The sequence below is a fragment of the Nestor notabilis genome, unplaced genomic scaffold (genome assembly GCF_000696875.1).
Source record: "Nestor notabilis isolate BGI_N333 unplaced genomic scaffold, ASM69687v1 scaffold26156, whole genome shotgun sequence".
In the NCBI taxonomy this organism is placed as follows: domain Eukaryota; kingdom Metazoa; phylum Chordata; class Aves; order Psittaciformes; family Psittacidae; genus Nestor; species Nestor notabilis.
In genome coordinates, this window is record NW_009933680.1 from 1 (window position 1) to 667 (window position 667).

Here is a 667-nt window from a genome sequence, read left to right on the forward strand (position 1 = left end):
GGAGAAAGTAGGGCGAGAGGCTGAGCAGAGGGCGCGGGAAGAGAAGGAACGGGAGCGGGAGCGGGAGAAGGAGCGGGAGCGGGAGAAGGAGCGGGAGCTGGAGAGGAGTGTGGTAGGTCTGGGGGTCCCATTGCTGCAGTGCAGCCAGGGCGGATGCTTGAGGACCTCCTGGGCTGCTCTCTGATGCTGGTGTCTCTGCTCTCTTGCAGAAGATGGCCCAGGAGGGCCGGCCAGTTGAGTGCTCATCCCTGGGGCCGGTTCCCCACCGCCCCTCCTTTGAGCAGGGCAGTGCCGTAGCGACTGTTCCCCCGTACCTGGGTCCCGACACCCCGGCTCTGCGCACCCTGAGCGAATACGCCCGGCCCCACGTCATGTCCCCCAGCAACCGCAACCATCCTTTCTACGTGCCGCTTGGTGCGGTCGACCCAGGCCTGCTGGGGTACAACGTCCCGGCCATCTACAGCAGCGATCCAGCGACGCGAGAGAGGGAGCTGAGGGAACGGGAAGCCCGTGAACGAGACCTAAGGGACCGGGACCTGCGTGAACGTCTCAAGCCCGGCTTTGAAGTCAAGCCAGCCGAGTTGGAGCAGCTCCACGCCGTGCCAGCTGCTGCCATGGATCCGTTCCCACGCCACGGCGGGCTGAGGCTGGAGACAACTCCCCGCCT

General features: G+C 66.0%; 1 protein-coding gene across 1 annotated transcript in view; it reads left to right on the top strand.

The window, feature by feature from the left end:
* Nucleotides 1-7: 7 nt before the first annotated feature.
* ATN1 (atrophin 1) overlaps nt 8-667 on the top strand; it is a gene marked incomplete at its 5' end in the record, with an annotated part of 3,426 nt that continues 2,766 nt past the window's right edge. Inside the window, 2 exons of the mRNA XM_010017002.1 lie at nt 8-112; nt 210-656. Of these exons, the coding sequence (XP_010015304.1) occupies nt 8-112; nt 210-656 (552 nt within the window). The remainder of the gene's footprint in view (nt 113-209; nt 657-667) is intronic.